At 51.6% G+C, this 19,742-nt stretch overlaps 1 protein-coding gene across 2 annotated transcripts in view; it reads right to left on the bottom strand.

Annotated features, from left to right (window-relative positions):
• The window catches only part of LOC133343269 (disintegrin and metalloproteinase domain-containing protein 12-like), a 79,764-nt gene that overhangs the window by 24,389 nt on the left and 35,633 nt on the right, over window positions 1–19,742 (bottom strand). For both annotated transcript variants that reach the window (XM_061552726.1, XM_061552725.1), the window contains 6 exons: window positions 15,482–15,553; window positions 11,190–11,359; window positions 8,085–8,166; window positions 6,519–6,667; window positions 6,132–6,309; window positions 2,460–2,549 (listed from right to left, as the gene is read on the bottom strand). In XM_061552726.1, coding sequence (XP_061408710.1) covers window positions 2,460–2,549; window positions 6,132–6,309; window positions 6,519–6,667; window positions 8,085–8,166; window positions 11,190–11,359; window positions 15,482–15,553 — 741 coding nt within the window. The remainder of the gene's footprint in view (window positions 1–2,459; window positions 2,550–6,131; window positions 6,310–6,518; window positions 6,668–8,084; window positions 8,167–11,189; window positions 11,360–15,481; window positions 15,554–19,742) is intronic.

The raw sequence follows: 19,742 nt of genomic DNA, 5'->3' as shown, positions 1-19,742 counted from the left end.
CTGCAGACATTTCTGGGGAGTCGTTGTTAACGTTTTTTTTTGCCCGCTAGCAGCAACAAAAACGGGCATTCTGCTCGCGGGTTTTCTAAATATTTGCACACATGCCACGTGCGCGGGACGACCGCGCGGGGAAGCGGGAGCAGCATTTGTGGGCACCTCCTTGAGGTGCGGGGAAAGGGGGGGGTCACAACTGGGGGGCGACCCCCCCCTCGCCCCCAGGGAAGCCGGACAAATTGTGCCCCCGACTGAGGTCCCATCACGCGCACCCAGCAAGGCGCACGCGTGTGTGAGTGCGCGCACACACGCGTGCATATACAGCATTGGTGCATATACAGAATTGGTGCATGCAGCATAACGCAAGGAGGTGCACGGCTGAACATGCACGCAAGCCCTTTCTTTCAGGCTTTCACACCGCGTCGTGCGGACGTATGGGGAAGTCTCGGCTGAAGAAAGCCAGGTGACATTCGACTGCATGGCGTGTATGAGTGTTGGTGCGTGTCGCTGTGTGCTCGTGTGTGTGTTGGCCGCATTGTGTGTTACTGTGTGTGTGTTGGTCGACTCAAATGAGTACCTGGTGCGTTGTGTAAACATCGCCACTGGGGACACAAAGGTGGCCGGGCGTGGTGCTGGCCCCCCACCCCCTCGTGTGCAGTGTCGGCCTTCAGGTGTGCTGCTCGCTAACAGCACTTGCCCCAAAAGTCTGTCAAGGCTATCCGGGGGATCTTTGTCTTTGCTGACTGCATGGTGTGCATGAGTGGTGACGCGCATGGGAACAGGCAAGGATCGCTGACATCGATGACAGTGAGTAAAGCGGCAGACGTAAAGATTGATGAGAGTTCACCCGTCGATAGCCAATCACATGCAGTGTGCATAACATCAGCATAACTATGGGGACACACTTGTAACATCTGTACACCGTTGCGGCAAGGGCTGTTAGTGAACCGCATTGAAGGGATAGCTGGACCTCTTGCCGTGTGAAGTTCGTTGTCTTTCCCCCGCACCTCCGATTAGCACGGTTGGCTACGTACGGTGCGAAAAAAGTTCAACATACATACAATGCGGCCCATTGTGTGGCGTGGTGCTTGCCGGGCTTTGTGTGGAGTGGCATTGATTGAGAAGCGCGAGGCTGATGTTAGTGAAGGATACGCCACTTATTGCAATTAGTTTAGCAGATGGTGCGACACAGGGGAGCGTGCAGCAGCAACCTTCCCGCTACCCGCAGCGGGAGCCTGCTGCGTGTGAGAGAGACTGTGCGAGGCCGTTGTGCCTGTGAGTGTGTGAATGTGTGAGTGTGAATGTGTGTGTGAGTGTGTAAGTGTGTGTGTGTGAATGTGAGTGTGTGAATGTGTGTGCGTGTGAGTGTGTGAGTGTGCGTGTGAGTGTGTGTGTGTGAGTGTGTGAGTGTGTGTGTGAATGTGTGTGCGTGTGAGTGTGTGAGTGTGCGTGTGAGTGTGTGTGTGAATGTGTGTGTGAGTGTGTGTGAGTGTGTGTGTGAATGTGTGTGTGTGAGTGTGTGTGTGAGTGTGTGTGAGTGTGTGAGTGTGCGTGTGTGAGTGTGCGTGTGTGAGTGTGTGTGCGTGTGTGTGTGAGTGTGTGTGAATGTGTGTGTGAGTGTGCGTGTGTGTGTGAGTGTGAGAGTGTGTGTGAGTGTGTGAGTGTGAATGTGTGTGTGAGTGTGTGTGTGAGTGTGTGTGTGTGAGTGTGAGAGTGTGTGTGAGTGTGTGAGTGTGTGTGTGAATGTGTGTGTGTGCCTTCTGTTTCTGACGTTCCGCTGGTGGAAATCTGCGGATGCGTCGGCTCTCCACGATATGGGGGGGGGGGGGGGTTCGAGGGAGCCCTCCGACAGACTGAATGCACTGAATGTACGTAGAGCATTTGGTCGCTGCAGACTCTACCAGATGCCCGTTGATGCGATCGCAGAGCGGGTTCTGCTGCAGACCCACGACCCAACACGCGAGCTCAGAACGTGCGCGACACTTGAAATGAACGCGTGAAGCGACACCCGCGTTCATAATGTGTTTGATTTTTGTTCTATATATATACACACACACGTGTGTTCGTATTTCGTATATATCTTCAATCATGGGCAATATATGAAAGAAAGTATTTAGCATGTTGTCCACAATTGTCCACAATCAAATGAATCTTACATTTACACCGATGGCACACTTTGAATGAATGGATGGTTTTTCTTTGCGCTTGTTTGCTTTTTTCACCGGTTGTGCCCTTGGAGTCTCGTGTGCATTTAAATATTTTAGTAAAACCCAAAAATACTGCTTTGGAAAAAATAGATGTACGAGTTGCCCCCGTAAGTCTTCCCATCGCCAGCTCCTGACCAGAAGGGCATTTGCAGGTTTCCGCTGATGCTGCGGGCAGGAGCGCGCGGTGGCGTGCGTGCGAATGAGAGAGCGAGCGAGCGAGTGGGAGATGGAGCGAGAGAGCCATGGAGGGCAGCTCACCTGGCAGTGCGAGCAGCACGCTCCGTGAGCACACCGCGCCCCGCTCACCAGCTGACACGTCGTGGCGTTACAGCACGGGTTGTCGCACTCCTGCACGCACGCACGCACACACGCACACATACACACACGCACACACGCACACACACACGCACACACACGCACGCACACACGCACACACACACACGCACACATACACACACGCACACGCGCACACACACGTACACACACGCACATACACACACACGCACACACATGCACACGCACGCACACGCGAAACGCTCAATAAAACATGAGCACACGCCCATGCGCCACTGCTCGTATGCAATGTGCATCTGTGGCCATAAGTGCAATGCGGTAGCGGGGAGTGGAAATGCAGCGGTTAGCGCGCTGCGCTACGAACCCGGCGACCCCGGTTCGATTCCCGCTCGCGACCAATAACTGTTCCTTGGCATCCCCCAGGTCGACTCAGCCTTAAACGAGTACATGGTGCGATGCGTAAACATCGCCACTGGGGAGATGAAGGCAACAGGGCGTGGTGCTGGCCACCCACCCCTTCCGTGTGCCATGCCGGCGTTCATCGGTGCTACTCACTCACCGCACTTGCCCCAAGTCTGTTTGAGGCTACACGGGCGATCTTTGTCTTTTTTGTATGTGTGGGAGCGGTTTTGCAGTGGTTAACACTGAACCGTGATCCTGGCAGTGCACGTATGACGATTGTTGGCGTGATTGTGCAACGCAAGTCTGGTGTCTGGACTTGGCTCGTGCCTCCTCTAGCTTCACTCAGTCTGAAATTATCACCTGGTGTGGTAGTGCGATCAACATCGGTGCCGGTGAGACAAAGGAGGCCAAGCATCGTACCAACCACACCACCTCCTTGGGGTACCGGGCAGGCATTAGGAGTGCCGCTTGTTTCTGCTCGTGGTGGAAGATCGTTTTTGGTGAGGGCATGTTACTTTTCAAAACACACACTGCAATCTAAACGTAATCCCATTTTCATTTCACAAACCATTTAATCACATTTGCATTCCACCCTTTGCAACTTAAGCCCATTCAAAGTAATTTCTCCAACGGAGCTGCAAAAGCCAATATCGCTGGCAATGGGGGATCGTGACGTAATGTTGGCTGGCAGCACTCCCTCGTGACGAGGTGCTCGCGGAGAGCAGGCGCTTCCAGAAGTCGACGTGGGGGGGGGGGGGGTCTATGTCCTCCTTTGTTTGTGTGAGAATAGAGAATGCGTTCGCTGAGACCTGAGCGCACCGTGAGTCTCTCCCGCTGCAGGCGTAGCGCCAGGGCGTGGGGCACGCCCTGGCGCTGCGGACGCATCGATCTCGCCCACTTTGTGACTCTGCCCATCGTTCTACAACGCGGCGCACAAACGACCGCACGCAACTTTCGTGCGTCCTTTATTTCTCAAGCTCCTCCGACCGCTCATTTGTCACGAGGCCCTTCTCGCCCATAACTTCGTTAACTCCAAATGGGGAAAAAATAATCAAATAATGAAACGGAAGAAAAAAAACCACGCAATCTAAAATAACCAGACGGTGCGATCCATAGCGTCTGACAGCGGCTTTTAGCGGAATGAGATTTCAGGCGCTGCCGCCGCTCGTGCTCGTGACGGATGGGCGCCCGCCCCTGCAGGAGGTGGCGGCGGGGTTGGCATCGTGAGCTCACGTCTCGATCGCTCTCGCGCACCACGGACGCCGCGCTGCCACGCGGAGGGCACCGTTAACTCGGGCCGCTGCTGGGTGAGAGTGGTCAGCCGAGGAAGGCTCAGTGTTGACGACTGACCGATGATGAACGGCATCCACGGGTTACAGCCGCGCATATGGAAGCGTATACACGCACATACTTGTAGAATATCGGTGCAAGTCAGCAAGCACATATCAAGACGAGTAAACAGGTAGCACGGTTGGCTACGTACGGTGCGAAAGAAGTTCAACATACGTAGATACAAAGGTGTTGTCAACATAATGCCGCGCCGACCCTTAATTCCTTAAGGCTCATGCTGCCTATCCTGCACCAAATACTTATTTTAGACTGAGTTAAACTAGGGAGGTCCAGGCCAAGTTTAGATTCTAATCATCATGGCAAAAAATGTAACTGTGATGGGCAGACCACTCCAAAGACAAAGATCCCCCCTGCAGCCTATACAGGCTGTTGGAGCAAGTGCTGTCAGCGAGCACCTATGAAGGTGAGCACGGCACACGAGAGGGTGGTGTGGCCAGCACCACGCCCGGCCACCCTCTCGTCTCTGCAGTGCTGAGCAGGGAGATCGAACCGTGGACCTGCCGATTGTAAGTCGTCTGCATCCCCCACCACACAGATTAACGGGGCGTAACACTTTTAGTGAGTTTCCATAAATACATTGGGAAAAAAAAATCCATTACCAAGATTAATACTGACAAGAAACAAACGTACTGGAGGGCAGTGGGTGGTGGCGGTCCCAGCAACGGCTGTAACTCAGGCGGCCTCACCTTGCACGGGGAGACACCCTTCAACGTGCAGAGTGAACAGCGCGGCACTCCCATTAACAAAGTTGTCTGGCGCTGGCGATGAACTGCGTTGGTTGTGCCCGCAGGGAGGTCGTGCACGCGGTGCCACGGCGCGATATACGGCCCGTGGCAAGCGGAGAGCGGCGCGGATGAAATATAGAAGGTCGTTCATCACGGTATCGGCTTTCAGCACGCCACCGGTGAGTAAGGGCAGGGGAACGGCCGCGATTTCGAAGATGACGGTCCGTTGGGGATTGACGCCGACGGCGATCGTGGTTATGGCGACGGTAATGGTGGCCGAGGCAGATGGACAGAGGAGTTTGATTTAAACTGGGAGGGCCCGGTGAGCTCTGAAGCAGCTCGCTGTTGCAGGTGTCATGCGCAAGCTGGGGTCGGCAATGTTGATACGTTACGGAGGCAGTGACGTGGCGAGATACATCAGACAATCACGCAAACGCGAACAAAACAGAGTATAGAAAAATAAGTAACCGCGATAAGTAACAAAAAATTATACGAAGGATAGATTGCACTTGCAAATTCCCAGCTATCAAATCGTAGTTACAATACATTGTTACATATCACACAGTTGCATGTCACAGTTGCAAATGTGGCTCTAGTTGAGTTTAAGACCTTTTCTTGATGAGATAATGAAGACTGGAGATGATGATGATTTTATAGATGTTAATGATAACTGTAGACACGATGGTGATGACAATGACGATGGCTATGCCTGTGCCTTTGAAGATAAATTATGATGGGGAAAATGGTACTGAATATGGATATTATTGTTGTTACAATAATCATAGTTACCAATATCACTCCCAAGTGTGGTTTTGTAGCCTAACCAAGGGATAAACCCAAAGGCCAGATGATGGGACATCGTAAGAGCAAGCCTCGGAGGTCACGAGTTTTGTCACGAATGCAATTGGGCGTGATGACCTCTTGACATTGTTTGTATATTGAATTGGCGTGGAACATCTGAAAGTCTGAAATAACGGTGCCGATGCCGCCACCGTTTTAACGATGAAAGCTTCACTGCGAGATTGAAAAAATACAATTTTTTGAAACTGAGTTTTGTGTGTTGGTTTGTTGTCCTTCCCCCGCACCTCCGATTAGCACGGTTGGCTACGTACGGTGCGAAATAAGTTCAACGTACGCACGTACACACATAAGTACATACCTCGACCGTGCCGCAGTCGCACGTCTCCCCGGGCTCCAGGAAGAGGTTTCCGCACACGGGCCCCCCATAGAGCGCGTCCGGGAGGGGCTCGTTGTAGAGACAGGGCCCCCCACCGGCCTGCAGGAAGCCATGCAGGTCCTGCACACTGCAGCTGCTGAAACCCACGGGGAAGCCGTGCCTGCACACACACACACACGTGGATCCTTTATGATAACATCACTCACGTGACGTGTGGCACGGGTGACGTGTGCACACGTGATGTGTGCGCGTGTGTGCTAGTGATGTGTGCGTGAAGCGTACACTCATTCTGTCAGCGTGTGCTCGTGACGCGTGCGTGCTGTGTACACTCGTGCTGCAAGCGAGTGCGTGCGCCGCGCGTCAACTGACTTGAGCCGCGGCGCGAGCACGCAGCCTCCCTGCTCCTCCGTGGCCTCGCAGTGACAGCGGCGCTCCGTCGAGTCGTGGCTCATGCCGAGGTTGTGGCCCATCTCGTGGGCCATGGTGGACGCCAGGCCCAGCACGTTGTAGCTGTGGTCCTGCTCGCCGCACGGACATTGTGCCTTCTGTAGCCACGGAGATGCGGAGGCGCTCTGCACTTTAGCGTGAGGCTCAGCTCAAGTAGGCAACGGTACACCTGAGGCTATGGCGTGGGCACAAGAGGGAAGTCTCGTGGCTTTTTAATGGGAAATAAAAACGATGCACACATAAAATCCCATGCAAACATCTGCAACATCGATGCCCCTATTCGGTGCCCTGCTCTGTAAGGTGGGCCCGAGTCAAACGTCAAGTCACATTGTCTCCGTTCTCAAATGAGCGTTACGTGTTGCTCATCTCCGCTGGAGGCCTTCGGCCAGAGATGGAAATTCCACATTCTCATTGCAGTGGCGCTTTTATCCACAGGACAACCACTACTGACATATCACACAATTAACACGTAAGTTTTTGAAGCCAATATGATTTGGAATTGATCTTGTGTGTCAGACCACGTATTTCGGTTGGAAAAAAATTGCACTAGCAAGCAATAACACCGGCGTGATAAAGCACACGTGACACTTTCATTTGATTGATGACTGAAGAGGCAAGGCGAGATGGACGGTTTTGACTGGCTGTGTCAAACATGGTATTTGGCACGTTCCACATTGCACGTTGCACTCGTCGATGTTATGAAGGTGCCACACTGGTGCTCAACGACGTGATCCAGGTGTCACACTTGGCACTTGTCCACGTGATCGAGGTGACGAGAGGAACTGTCCTCCCAAGACATCGAGGGCCACTTCTTCCTCCCCGACTATTCGTCTTCCTCGCTTCAAGCTGCCACGCCGGCCCAGGGCTCCGTACCCGGCAGGGTCTGTCCGCTGCCGACCTCCACGCCCGGGGTCCACGTGACCCGACTCTGTGCACGTGCCCAGCGACAGACCGCGTGGCGCACTGCTGACGAGGGCCCCTGGCGAGAGTCGCCGGTGGCCTCAGGGCCTTCCCTCTGCACTGCTGCTGCTGCTGACGAAGCAGCTGTCGCCGGGCTCGGCAACACGATAGCACTGAACTCAACTGTTGGCGATACCGAATTAAGTCAGAAAGCCTCATTTATACGATCATTTATGTTTCAGTCTTTAATAACTGCTGACAGTATCAACCCATTACACAACCAATTCTGGTTTTTACAGTGGGATGCCAACGTGGGATTTAATTTTTGAACTTAATTTGGAAGCAAGGGCGGGCCCACTGAGACCATGGAAGATCCCAGCGTCATTCTCACTTGATGATCTGACACAACACTTAAGACATTCCTTCCGAATTAAACGTGCTGCTTCAATGGGGCTATTGCCTGTGTTGAATAGAGGACAGTCCGCTTGCCTTTCTGTCTTTCTGCCTGTACCCGGTACTTCTGAATTGTGCAGCACACGCAGACACACCGCGGGCCGTGCGCCATGACGCCAGCGCGGAGGGCCTCACCTCGCTGACGGCGCCGCTGTTCTGCCCACACATGCCAGCCACTGGTGCCAGCCCCACCGTCACGCCCTCGAACTGCACACCACTGACACACACACAGACGCCACATGCTAAGGCCATTGGCTTCAGCCTATAGACTGCAGGGACAAGGGCTGCCAGTAATAAGCTAGAAGGGTAAGAAACAAAAAGAGGTGGACAGGCAAACAACGCGCTTGCGTCAATTTGTATAGACAACTTGACAGGGAGACTGATAATATTATATTTCTTGACTTAAAACTTTCGTGACTGCGGGAATTCATAGTCTTTGGCTCTTTCGGTAAAGTCACGTGGCTTTACCAAAAGACCCAATGCATATTACCACGACCTTAGGGAGTTTAACATGTCAATTGCCACTGATTAGAATGTGCATCAGGCAAGAATTCAACTTTGGTGGCACAGGAGTGCAGCAGCAAACACGCAGCTCACGGGCGATGGTGTGCAGGCAGAGGCTCCAGCAGGACCGTAGGGTCGTGAGTGGACACGCGCAGACTCAAAGTTACGCCCCACGGTTAGGCGCGCGGTGACGTGAGGTGGAACTACATGTGTCGATGCTTAATCAGTTGGCAATTCCATCGGTGGACAATTTCTCTCCAAGATTTAGTTCAACAAAAATAGAGACCGGCCAGCCTTGACTGAACATTACGTCGGAAAAAGCAGCGTTCTCGTATGTACGCACGCACGTATGTATGCATGTATGCATTACAATGATACGTACATTGTCATGAGCTCATTTACTTAGTATGCTTAATGGACTCATTAATCACAGTTGGCGAAATCTAAGTTTCCACAGATACCTTCCCCATGATCGAGGCAACCAAATATTATCAGCCCAACAAAATAGTCACAGACCCATCACCACTCCAACGCCTGTCTTCGAAAAGCCTCCCCATGCACCCCTCCCCCCCTCCCCGCAAAAGGACTTTTACCAACATAAACGAGTGCCAGAGCCCAACACAGCACGGGACTTTTGTCAAACAACTTATGAGTCATTGCGCTTGTAAAAGCTAACACCAACATGCCACTTGAGAAATTTAAACCGCAATCATAGAAATGTACGCTAATGACTTTCAGCTGGCGGTGCATTGCGATTACGTCCTGCGCTCGTGGGGTTAGGACGCCAATTGCGGTAATTTCGGTGGCCGTCGACGTGACGCGTCCGGGATGTTGTGACCGCCGCTGCGACGGCTGCACGCGCAGTCCGTAACACACGGCCGTGAGCGCACGGGCGTGCGTGCCATGCACACTACGCAACGGCCACGTGTAACACGCACGAGAGGAAACGGCCCCGGTCAAATAACAGCAGCAGCAGCAGCAATGCCGGCAGGGAGCGTTCCAATGTTTGTGCACTGGATTCGCGGAGGTTTCACGCTGGGTAATTCCCTCATGAGTCATTCCTCGCCTACAATTCCACCGTGGATAATTCCTACAGGAATGCCAAGGGCCGTTCCCGTGTTCAAACGAACATTTGAACGTGGGACCCTAACAGGAATTCTGCCATTGAAGATTCTTGGAATAGAATGAGATTCTATTGAAAATCTTTGACGATTCTAGCTTAGCTTTGGCTATGCTTAACTTGGCAAAGCATCACTGATTCCAGCCAGCCAGAATGGCAATTCACCATTGATGCCTAATCGACTGAATCCGCCCCAATGCTGGTGTTGACGCCACAACGGATGGCCCAAGGTACCTGCATTGCCTCGTAGAGGCAAGCCCAGACACGGTCCTTACAACGCCAATGCAAGGCTGTATGTACACGGAGCCATTGATACATGTACAGGTAGCCATCCCATGTATATGCTAGGATAAAGCTAATTCTAGATTTGAAGCTTTCGTGACAGCAAGGATTCATATTCTTAGGTTTTCTTCGGTAAAATTGAAATTAATAAAAGTAAAATAAAAATAAAATACAAAACACGACGTTTCGGAGGCAACATGATAGCTGTATCTTACTTGATACAGCTATCGTGCTGTGACGGTTCCACCTGAAGACGGAGGCTTGTGTTGCCTCCGAAACGTCGTGTTTTTTTATCTTATTTTAATTTTATTCACTAATTTTTTTTACCTACGTGACTTTACCGAAAAAACCTAAGAATAGGATAAAGCTATGGCTACATATGAACGTAGCTGTAGCCATGTATAATACGCTCCTCCTTGTCTAGCCTAGGCCAGTCAGGCGCCACGGGCACGACTGTCTATCCTGAACACCACGCAACGTGGGTACACTGCGTACGTACTCTTCAACGCACGTGCCACACGTGTGTGTGTGCGTGCATATGTTGAACTTAAATTTTGACTTAAAACTTTCGTGACTGCAGGAATTCCTATTGTTTGGTTCTTTCGGTAAAGTCACGTAGATAGAAAAATAATAAAAAATAAAATAAATGAGACACGACGTTTCGATCGCAACACAAGCGGTCGTCCTGAGTTATTATTTATTTATTATTTGCATTCACTTTCTTTTTATATTTTTTATATCTACGTGATTTGCCGACAGAAACAAAAGAATATGTTGAACTTCTTTCGCACCGTGCATAGCCAGCCGTGCTAATCGCAGGTGTGTAATGCCGTGCAACATCGTGCTGTGCCATACAACGCAGGTCTGCGCTGTGCGATGCAGCCCATTCACAGTCCCGCACTGCCACGTGCTGTGACATCGCCGTGCTGAGCAATGTTATCAATGTCCATGTGATGGGGCCACTTCGTTTCGCTGCTACCATTTGTGATGACCAGGTCGCTTCTGAAAAACAAGTAAATACCCCAGTGGGCTTTGCCTGGTGGAATGGCGATGGCTCAGTTTCATTTGTTTGTGTTTGGGTGATTTGTTTACCTTTCTTGTACTTTGCACCAATGCCATGTTTTTGCATTGTTTGTTGCTGTCACGCTCTTACCCCGTGCTCCTACTGGACATCTGCGACAAAGAGCTTTAGAGCTCACCGGATTCCTTCCGCGGTATAAATAAACATTCTTTAATCCGAATGCAGCACTTTGCGGTGCCTCGCGACTTGCTGCTGCGCTCCGCAACGCTCGATGCCGGCCGCGTCGCACGACGTTTCGCAGCGCGGCCCTCACGTGACGAGCTGCGCGTGGTCGTGGGTGGCGCGCGGGGCCAGCTCGCGGCGCCTCCACGCCAGGAAGCCCTTGAGCGTCGCGTTGGCGTCCGCGCTGACGTTGGCGCGGTCGCCCGCACTCCACACCTCGAGGCCCACGAGCGCCACGCGCACGCGCAGCGGCCGGTACAGCTGCGCCCGCCACGCACAGCACGCACGCGCCACACACAGCACGCATCACGCACGCGCCACACACAGCACGCATCACGCACACACAGCACGCATCACGCACACACAGCACGCACGCGCCACACACAGCACGCATCACGCACACACACAGCACGCATCACGCACACGCAGCACGCACACACAGCACGTACGCACCACACACAGCACGCACAGCACGCACGCACACGCAGCACGCATCACGCACGCTCCATACACAGCACTCAGCATGCAGCACGCACACACAGCACGCGCGCGCCACACACAGAACGCATCACGCACGCGCCACACACAGCACACAGCACGTGCCACACGCAGCACGCACACACAGCACGCATCACGCACGCGCCACACGCAGCACGCACACACAGCACGCAGCACACAGCACGCGCAACGTGGGGGGTCCACGCTGTGCTGATGAGACTCGGAGAGGTCGAAACGCTCCGGCTTATTTTCCCCGTCTCGTTATAAGCGAGCGCTGCTGGAGACGGAACGGTCTGCAGGGCCAACGATGTGGACGGCACGTTATCGTTGCTTTGCTATTCTGGAGATGGAATAGACGCGAATCTCTGGCTGTTGGTTGTATTTAATGCCACGTAGCTGGGTGTGTTTGTACAGACAGGGAGAGGAAGGTGTCAATGCATGCAATACTCAGATGATACGTGAACTTGTTCAGGTTAAACATCATTACAAGCAAGGAAGGTGTGGATACTTACACAAGATTGGAGTTCAAGGCAGACTAGGAATGAGAAGTAGTCACTTGATTTTGTATTTCTGCCTTTTTCCAATTCTATTTCAGCTGTGCTATGGGCGCCATGCTGTGTTGCACAACAAAGGACCATGCCATGTTACAGAATGGTCGGTGGAAGTTGATATTGCAGAACTACTACTTCATCCAAATATTAAAAAAAATCCGTAGTTTTTTTTGGGAAGTCATCAGTGGTTGACCTCTCAATAAAAACGTGGCCATTCCCATGGGAATGTGGAATTCGCGGGGGCTCCCATGAGCAGATGAGCAGCGCCCGATGATTGTTTGAGCTGGGGGCCACCTTCACTCGTGCCCTGCTGGGCACCAAGTCCCTCTCGCAGTGGGGCTCTCAGCAGCTCTGAATGAAGTTCACTGATGGACACACATCGCAAGTCCCATTCAGCTTCAGTTGCTGCAACATCCAGACCTCAAGGACGGCGTCCAGCATGGATCTCAAGGATGTAGTAATGATGTGGGCAAAGAGTAAGCCTCCACACAATACAAAATATATGCTACCACTCAGCCAGGAAATGGCTCAGAGAGAAGGAATACGGTCTTGTGTTGCACAATGTACGATTGTGAAAGAATGTTCAATGCGTTCACCCGGAACCACTCAACAGAAGCACACAGCAGCAACACACACAGCAGTAACACACACAGCACTGACACACACAGCACTGACACACACAGCACTGACACACACAGCACTGACACACACAGCACTGACACACACAGCACTGACACACACAGCACTGACACACACAGCACTGACACACACAGCACTGACACACACAGCAGTAACACACACAGCACTGACACACACAGCACTGACACACACAGCAGTAACACACACAGCACTGACACACACAGCACTGACACACACAGCACTGACACACACAGCAGTAACACACACAGCACTGACACACACAGCACTGACACACACAGCACTGACACACACAGCAGTAACACACACAGCACTGACACACACAGCACTGACACACACAGCAGTAACACACACAGCACTGACACACACAGCACTGACACACACAGCACTGACACACACAGCAGTAACACACACAGCACTGACACACACAGCACTGACACACACAGCACTGACACACACAGCAGTAACACACACAGCACTGACACACACAGCACTGACACACACAGCAGTAACACACACAGCACTGACACACACAGCACTGACACACACAGCACTGACACACACAGCAGTAACACACACAGCACTGACACACACAGCACTGACACACACAGCACTGACACACACAGCACTGACACACACAGCACTGACACACACAGCAGTAACACACACAGCAGTAACACACACAGCACTGACACACACAGCACTGACACACACAGCACTGACACACACAGCACTGACACACACAGCACTGACACACACAGCAGTAACACACACAGCAGTACACACACTAGCACTGACCACACAGCAATGACACACACAGCACTGACACACACAGCAGTAACCACACAGCACTACACACACAGCAGTAACACACACAGCACTGACACACACCAGCAGTAACAACACCACAGCACGACACACACAGCAGTAACACACACAGCACTGACACACACAGCAGTAACACACACAGCACTGACACACACAGCAGTAACACACACAGCACTGACACACACAGCAGTAACACACACAGCAGTAACACACACAGCACTGACACACACAGCACTGACACACACAGCAGTAACACACACAGCACTGACACACACAGCAGTAACACACACAGCACTGACACACACAGCAGTAACACACACAGCAGTAACACACACACAGCACTGACACACACAGCAGTAACACACACAGCAGTAACACACACAGCAGTAACACACACAGCAGTAACACACACAGCAGTAACACACACACAGCAGCACCACAGTGGCTTGATGTGTGGTTGGGGGCTGGTGACGATTGAGGGGTGTGGGGTGGCAGACGAGAGAAAACGAGAAGGGAATTACTACAGAGCAACGCACTGTGCCAAGTGTGCTTTTGCCTGGGGGAATTGCTCACTGGCCGAGCCTTGTACATTGTCCCGTACCAGTCAATTGCCCTCTTATTAAACGACGACATGGGCCTTCGTGCCCCAACACATGCTCTTAGAGGCACTAATGTTTGTAGACCCTTGTATGTAAACATGTACCATTATACTCGATTGCGTGCTCTTAAAAGCAGACAAACACTCTCTTAGTCAAAGGGCTGATGTCCTGTAAGGAGACTGGCTCCCACTAATAAATGTACGTTACATTTCCAGAGTGGCTGGGAGCCTCAAGACTTTCATCATTTCTCTGTGTCAGGGAACAGCCCAGCTGAGATCCTGGGTTCAATCCCAGGCAGTCGTGTGATGATGAACCAGATGATGAAATGTATTGAGCTGCTCGTCTCAGCAGTTACCGATGACCGCAAAACAAAACCATCAGATCACTTTGTTCACATTATTTACTCTATTCCAGTTCTGCGGATAAATGTAGCAACAGCCGAAGTAATTAGACGACAGACACGTGGCAGGCAACTCATTACGCTGCACAAGGGAACAGCAGCATGTGGTTACCGTTCCCACGAACTGCACTCCTTGATTCCTTCCACCCGTGCTGAGGACTCGGTCTGCCACACTGACTCTTTCAACGCCTCCATACCGTGTCCAACCGTAGCACTGCAGGCCACAGCACGTGGCTTTCTGGACAGTGCCGCTGGTTTTAATTTTCGATTTAAAGCTTTCGTGACTGCAGGGATTCATCTTCTTGGTTCTTTCGGTAAAGTCACGTAGAAGGAAAGTAATAAAATAATATTTTATTATGTTTTATTTTTATTATTTTATTACTTTCCTTCTACGTGACTTTACCGAAAGAACCAAGAAGATGAAGTGCCGCTGGTCTCCGGCCACTTGGGTTTTGGGGGCTTCGGGCACCTCTGCACGGTGACCGTGGCTTTCAAAAGGTCAACTGCAGGTTGTACGCACGCCCGGTAGTTTTGGGGGTAAGCGGGAGTAGAGTTTGTGAAACATCGCTCCGACGATTGTCGGAGTCGAGGAAGGAGATGGCTTCACGCCATGCCCTGGCTCTCGCAGCTCGGTGGGGATGTACACTCGAGGTTAGTGGCCCACGTGTTACGGAGTGGTGCACCATTCTTAATGTAAAACATAGAGAAGGGTGCTTGAGTGCGCATGAAGAGACGTTTGCATACATATCGTGTATCTCTCTACGGCTGCCGCTATCCCCTGGCTGGTGGTGGACAGGAGCTTCCGAACTGGACCTGCACACTCACACGGACTGTGGAGCGGTGACCGTACCTTGTCCATGTGGTTTGCAGCCTCCAGCATCCGCTGTCGGACCCGCTCCATGCTTCTGTTTTGCATCTTGTACTGTGGGGAGCACGCACCAGCAACACGGCGCTCGGCTCAGACGCGGCAAACGTGACAGCAACAAGCTGCTCCTTCGGTGAACTTGTACAACATATGATATGAAGTGTCAGACAAAAGAGGTCCGCATTACCATATAAGCCGATATTTATTAGAAAATATATGGGATTTTTTTTCTTCATTTCATAAGAAGACATTCACTCAAGCAATATGAAACGCCGTACATGACAACTGTGATTCCTGAGTTGGCAGCATGGTGGCTGAAGGGCTTTTGCCCCATTGCAGTGCACTCAGCTGGGTTTTGAATGCAGGAAGCCACCCTCAACAAACTTTGCTCAACTTTTCCAATGCGTCCGACGGCCTTAGCCTGGCCGCTCATAAATGACTGCACAAAGTAAAACAAATTAACGTGGATTTGTTTTTCTTTCTGAAATCCGCAACGCGCAGCTTTCAGAGTAAAAAAATGTAGTCTTGTACAAATTACATTTCCTGTAACTTAGCAACGTGGCCTTGCAGCACGCACATCGAGTACACGTGGAGAGCGAGCTCAGGGCAGCGACTTCTGTACTGTGCGATACGCACAAACAATCAAAATGTAGAAATTAAGACGAGACATTTTTAAGATCGTGCGTATGCATGTAGAACTTCTTTCGCACCGTACGTAGCCAACCGTGCTAAACGGAGGTGCGGGGAAAAGACAACAATCTAAAGACAAAAAAGCAGTTTGAAATAAAATGAGTTTTCAATCTAGATTTAAAAGTGCATAGCTCCAGCGGCTTCCTAATATCGGAAGGGAGAGCATTCCAGACGGCCGCAGGAGTGCATCTCAAAGCGTGCGGAACGCATCTGAAGGACCGTTAGGGTTCGGTGTTAATTGCCGAGGCTCCGTCAGGCTGTTTAACGAGGGGCACAGCTGAGGGCGAGTCACGTGAGACGAGAGAACCCGAACACAACGATGAGGTAACTCGGTCTATAACCACGGTGTTCCACGTTTGTCCAAACACTGCACATTTTCCAGACAAGAGGTCAATAGGTCATCGTGTTCAACGTCTTTGATGTCACCACACCTCACCATTGCTTCCTTCCTCTATATATCACAGTTGTCGTAAAGTTGACACCCGCCCTTCAAGGGCCATTCTCACGGTCGCCTACCATCTGGAGTTTGGTCTTCCCCTCAGTCGCTGACCTATCGGAGCCACTCCGACGCCTGCCTCAGTAACCCGCCCTCCTCCATCCTACGCACGCGTCGGGCCCTTCACGAACCTTCCTTCCTTCCTGCATTATATCCAACAACCCTCTCTGGCCACGCGACGTTTCTGAGCCAGCTCTTATTCAAAGGTCTCACGTTCGTTTCCTGTTCGCGCTGTTAGAGTTAAACTCTGACCAACACGGTAACTCAGACATTTCTACTCTTCTAAAAAAAGTGGTTCATGTAAGTTTGTCAAAATCCCTTTTAACTATCACAATAAGTCGGATTTCATACTCACAACCCCGTGTGTTATGTACTTCCTAAATACAAAAAATAATGTTTACTACATCCACATTCTCACTTCCTGCTGACAAATGTGAAGGTTCCTGGGACCCATCAATAACCACTGGCATCAAGTTTGTTGGCCACGACGCTAAGACCCCAGTGCCCAGCATCCGTGCCCGAGGCTTGTGGCGGGTTATGAGTGAGTGATTGTTAACAAGAGCAGCCAGAGGAAGTTGAAGATGCTGACTAAAGCACAGGGACAGGAAGAGTTTATTCTCTGCAGTTGACTGAGTGGCAAGGGGAGTCCCGCGCAGGAATATGGGCTGGGCACCAGTTGAAGGACGGTAAGTAGACAGTATGGGTTCAGCACCAGTTGAAGGACGGTAAGTACACATCATGGGTTCAGCACCAGAGAAGGATGGTAGGTCGACAGTATGCACAGGCCTAGAAGGTCTGGTAGAGCTGGGTTTGCCAGCCAGCTTTTGACACAAAACCTCAGAACTCGGTGGTACCACTGAGAAGAATCATCACGCAGCTTCGGGAAAGTCACTCACAAAATGCAAAAAATATTGATGGGATGGAAAAATAAGTCATCGTTTGCAGAGGTCAAAACAGCAGCGGAAGAGGCAAGGCAATATAAGTGTGCCAAACTTTCTTGCCGAACTGTTTAAAGGTTGGCCGACGAGTGCCTGGAGGAGGAGCAACATCAGACGAAGCCGCGTAAAACACAGAGCGGTCGCCACGGCGTTCCGTGGGCCACACTTCCAAAGTTACAAATGCACGAAATGTGAGAAAAGCAGCCGCTTGACATTGGCACGGCGGCCGTGGCACACTTTGGCGGGGCCTGCACATCGCGCTGTCTCCGCAGTCGCTGGGCATCCTCTTCCCCTTGAAACGCGCTTGCGGCAGCGAAACCGCACCGCAACAGCGCGAGCATGTTTACACGCCGCCATGTCTCGAGACGCCGCCCAAGCCTTTTCAAGATCAAGGAAGGGCACTGACATTTTTATAGCGGGGGGGGGGGGGGAGTTGTTTATTTGGACTAACGAACTGTTTGCCTATTATTAACCCAGGGGAAACGTCTACGGGGGATGTTGTGTTAGGAGTTCAGGACAGCGGTGGCGCTTTCTTCATAACAATTGGGACGTGACGGAGATGGGTATAACATACAGAAAACGGTAAAAAAAAACACGTACATGATGTGTGTTTATTTTATGAAAAGGTTCAGCCAAATTGGGCTATTTCTGCTGGAGTGCAGTCTGCAGGCCATTCAGTGATGTAACCCCGCACCAAGCCAGCGGAATGATTGAGGTTAACTGGGACAGAAAAAGGAAAATAGCTGTAGTCACAACTGCAATGGCTCGAAATTTTGTAAGCGCCTTGCTCTGAACGCATTGCCATGTGCTCTGGAAAAGGGGCTGGATCCATATCCAGTAGGGACGTAATGAATCATTCATTACAATTGATTGCTATGCTCGCCATACACACATTGATTGAATAATGTGTGTAAACATTGATTATTTTTTAATTTACATTTATTTATAGTTTTGATATTGTAGCCCCTATAAGTTCACGCAAATATAAAGTCTACATGATGCACAAGAGCAAAAAGAATTGATTAATGACTTTAATAATGTGTTGTTGGGACCTGCAGTGTGGTGAGTGAGTGGGCGAGTGACTGTTGTTGTTGGGACCTGCAGTGTGGTGAGTGAGTGGGTGAGTGACTGTTGTAGGGACCTGCAGTGTGGTGAGTGAGTGGGCGAGTGACTGTTGTTGGGACCTGCAGTGTGGTGAGTGAGTGGGTGAGTGACTGTTGTTGGGACCTGCAGTGTGGTGAGTGAGTGGGTGAGTGACTGTTGTTGGGACCTGCAGTGTGGTGAGTGAGTGGGTGAGTGACTGTTGTTGGGACCTGCAGTGTGGTGAGTGAGTGGGTGAGTGACTGTTGTTGGGACCTGCAGTGTGGTGAGTGAGTGGGTGAGTGACTGTTGTTGGGACCTGCAGTGTGGTGAGTGAGTGGGTGAGTGACTGTTGTTGGGACCTGCAGTGCGGTGAGTGAGTGGGTGAGTGACTGTTGTTGGGACCTGCAGTGTGGTGAGTGAGTGGGTGAGTGACTGTTGTTGGGACCTGCAGTGTGGTGAGTGAGTGGGTGAGTGACTGTTGTTGGGACCTGCAGTGTGGTGAGTGAGTGGGTGAGTGACTGTTGTTGGGACCTGCAGTGTGGTGAGTGAGTGGGTGAGTGACTGTTGTGTAGGGACCTGCAGTGTGGTGAGTGAGTGGGTGAGTGACTGTTGTGTAGGGACCTGCAGTGTGGTGAGTGAGTGGGTGAGTGACTGTTGTTGGGACCTGCAGTGTGGTGAGTGAGTGGGTGAGTGACTGTTGTTGGGACCTGCAGTGTGGTGAGTGAGTGGGTGAGTGACTGTTGTTGGGACCTGCAGTGTGGTGAGTGAGTGGGTGAGTGACTGTTGTTGGGACCTGCAGTGTGGTGAGTGAGTGGGTGAGTGACTGTTGTGTAGGGACCTGCAGTGTGGTGAGTGAGTGGGTGAGTGACTGTTGTGTAGGGACCTGCAGTGTGGTGAGTGAGTGGGTGAGTGACTGTTGTTGGGACCTGCAGTGTGGTGAGTGAGTGGGTGAGTGACTGTTGTTGGGACCTGCAGTGTGGTGAGTGAGTGGGCGAGTGACTGTTGTGTTGGGACCTGCAGTGTGGTGAGTGAGTGGGTG

Source organism: Lethenteron reissneri, chromosome 17 (assembly GCF_015708825.2).
Source record: "Lethenteron reissneri isolate LAM-NWPU_2019-01 chromosome 17, ASM1570882v1, whole genome shotgun sequence".
NCBI classification, from domain to species: Eukaryota; Metazoa; Chordata; class Hyperoartia; order Petromyzontiformes; family Petromyzontidae; genus Lethenteron; species Lethenteron reissneri.
The sequence above is the reverse complement of the archived record's forward strand: the minus strand, read 5'-3'. Positions and strand labels throughout refer to the sequence as shown.